At 42.5% G+C, this 2972-nt stretch overlaps 1 protein-coding gene across 1 annotated transcript in view; it reads left to right on the top strand.

Annotated features, from left to right (window-relative positions):
• Positions 1-2972, top strand: part of ube2g2 (ubiquitin conjugating enzyme E2G 2) — an 11106-nt gene that overhangs the window by 5447 nt on the left and 2687 nt on the right. The window contains exon 4 of the mRNA XM_015391682.1: positions 2632-2750. Within this exon, the coding sequence (XP_015247168.1) occupies positions 2632-2750 (119 nt within the window). The remainder of the gene's footprint in view (positions 1-2631; positions 2751-2972) is intronic.

The raw sequence follows: 2972 nt of genomic DNA, 5'->3' as shown, positions 1-2972 counted from the left end.
AAGCATTTCTGGCCGTGGGATACTGCGCCGAGTCATTCAAAAACAAAACATGGAGGAGAAAATATTGCAATGCATCGCAATAATTCAAGTATCGTGATGCAGCGTGATAGAATCGCATCGTGGCCTGTGAATCGTGATTCGAATCGAATCGTGACGTCTTTGGCAATACCCACCCCTAATGGAAACCACACATTTTCTCTTAGTTAGGGGTTTCCGCAGGTCATTAAAAATCATTAAGTCATAAAATTATTATTTTTTAAATAAATTTAATGCCTTAATTGGCATTAAAATTCATTAAATGTATTTATTGTGGCATTTAAAATGCTTTATTTAAAAAAATGTTTATAAAAACAATTTCGTCAGACATATTATATCATGATATATCTGCGTGGAACTGCTTCCAGTTGATCGCAAAGCTGCATGTTCAGAAAAGAAGCTTGAGTCGGAGAAAAGGCTAGAGAATGGGGGGGGGGAGCAAATTTCAACAAAAATGGCTGGAAAATGAGAAATTCAGAACATGGCTGCAGCCTGTCGACTGGTACCTGTTGGTGGCATTAAAATTATTTCTAAGAGCATTAAAAGCATTAAATTAGAGTTATTCATTCCTGCATAAACCCTGTAGTTAGATGTAGGTGGATTTTCCCTGACATACCTGAGCAGAGTCGGTTCTGATGGAACCCAAACAGATTTGATCCTTTCTACCAATCAGCTGCTGCGATGTGTCCCTCTGACCAGCAGGGGTCACTGCTCTACCACAGACAAAACAAGCAAAACCAGAACCGGTGTAGGTACCAGATCTGCTCAGGACGTCATCATATGGTAACTCAACTCAGACAAACTGTATTTCACCCGTTTATTAAGGATCAAATCTATTTTGGAGACTCAACATCTTATTCCATATATTTGCTATTATTTTCCATTTCATCGCCGATCTAAAGTAGCAGAAAGTAGAAAACAATCACTGTCAGTCTCAAAGGAAAGTCCTGCCTTCTAAGACAGACTGAGCTCTGCTATTTAACAAGGAGACAAAAAAGTCTCTGCTCATTTTTGTTCTTTTTATTAAGATCTGAGGACAGGAAGGAGAAATGGAACATCTTAAAAATGACTTCCATAGAGATTTTAGACAAATGAAACAGCTATTATACATGTAGAAAACATACAGTTAAAAGTAGTGTAGCTTAATATGGCTAACTGAGCGGGCTAAAAGGGGCTAACCTGTTAGCTACAGAGCAAAGCTAGCTACAGCGCTAACCAGCTCTTTATATCAGGGTCTAACAGTTACGCGGCACGCGGACACTGCGTAATGTTATTGTTGTCTGGGCAACCACTATGTTTAACATCATGTGGCAACATTCAGTCAATCATTTAGCGTAACGTCACTGGCAGGAAGAGCTATATGTGTATATATTTAATCTCTTTTTATTCTTATTTTTTATCTTTATTATATTGTGTAGTTAGTGTGTGTTTATATATCAAACTGTAACTGGAGCGTGTAACAAAAGTAATTTCCCTCTGGGATTATTAAAGTATTTCTGATTCTGAGGAAGCAGAACCCAGCAGATCTGGTTCCTACAGCAGCAGCTGGTTCTGTTCTGTAGGTCATGTGACCCTCTGAGGCTCAGAGTCTGAAATCAGTTTGGAGGCTTTAGAAACCTGCAGAGCTGCTGGTAGATCCGTTACCTTCGGTTCTTTTTCTGCATTTAATGTTTAGTTTTTTATGCATTATCACCAAGTAGATCTGGAAGAACAGAGAAAGAAAAATCTGAAAAGTGTGGCGTGCATTTGTCGTCCGCCTCCTTTACTCTGATCCCTGTAAATAAAATCAGAGGAAGCTGATGGTCCTTCATGAGGACTGAGCTGCAGAGCTGATCGATGTTTAAACAGAGTTTGGTTAGAAAACTTCTTTCAGAGCTAAAATGGTTTCAGGAAAACCAACAGGTGCATTTTTCTCTCTGTGCTGATGGAATATTTCATTTTTCTCTCTGTGCTGATGGAATATTTCATTTTTCTCTCTGTGCTGATGGAATATTTCATTTTTCTCTCTGCTGATGGAATATTTCTCTGATTTATAGGAAAATAATCTCAGAATATTATTAATTTAGCAGAATCTGAATCTCCTGTTTAGTTCATGTTAAATCTAGATCAGGTTGTTTGGTTCTAAGATGCTCAGACTTGGTCAGACGGACTGCTGCTGCTCTGACTGGAGGCGCTGCAGGAACCGTGATGTCAGTGAATGCACCATCATGATGGCGTGACAGCAGCCTGTCTGCCCTCCAGGTCCCGTCAGTCACTGAGTCATTAAACCTGTCATTAAGCTCAGTCCTCTGGCTGACCTGGGATCAGCCTGGAAACCTGCTTCATGTTCAGAATCGTCTCTGATCAGTCAGAACCAGCGGACCGGGTCCAGATCCACCTGCTGACTCAGAGGATGAGCCCGTATCTGATCACAGATCCGTTTGTCAGATGTTGGAGTCAGAAAGAACAGATCAGGAAGCAGATCTCAGATCAGATATTCAAACTTCAGGTCCGACTGTAGCTCTGGGTTCATTTCCCTAAAGCTTCTGGTTCCTGCTGCTTCCTTTATCTCTGGTTCTGGTTTGGTTCTGCTGACGTTGTCCGTTTGTGTCTCAGGGGTCCAGAGGACACGTGCTTCGAAGGAGGCGTCTTCCCCGCCGTCCTCAGCTTCCCCTCAGATTACCCGCTCAGCCCTCCCAAGATGAGGTTCACCTGCGACATGTTTCACCCTAACAGTAAGTCCCTGAAGCTCCGCCCCCTCAGCAGGTTTACACGGCAGACATGACGGGTCGGGCCGGGGGGGCTGAACCCTGTTATTGGACCCGTCAGAACACGGCCGGCTGTCATTAAGGCCTGATTAGTGGGCAGGAGACATGATGTCATGGAGCAGAGAGGTTCTGATTAGAGGACTCAGTTCTGACCCGTCATCATCTTCCCTACCATCATCATCATCATCA

Source organism: Cyprinodon variegatus, unplaced genomic scaffold (assembly GCF_000732505.1).
Source record: "Cyprinodon variegatus isolate N-32 unplaced genomic scaffold, C_variegatus-1.0 Scaffold555, whole genome shotgun sequence".
NCBI classification, from domain to species: Eukaryota; Metazoa; Chordata; class Actinopteri; order Cyprinodontiformes; family Cyprinodontidae; genus Cyprinodon; species Cyprinodon variegatus.
The sequence above is the reverse complement of the archived record's forward strand: the minus strand, read 5'-3'. Positions and strand labels throughout refer to the sequence as shown.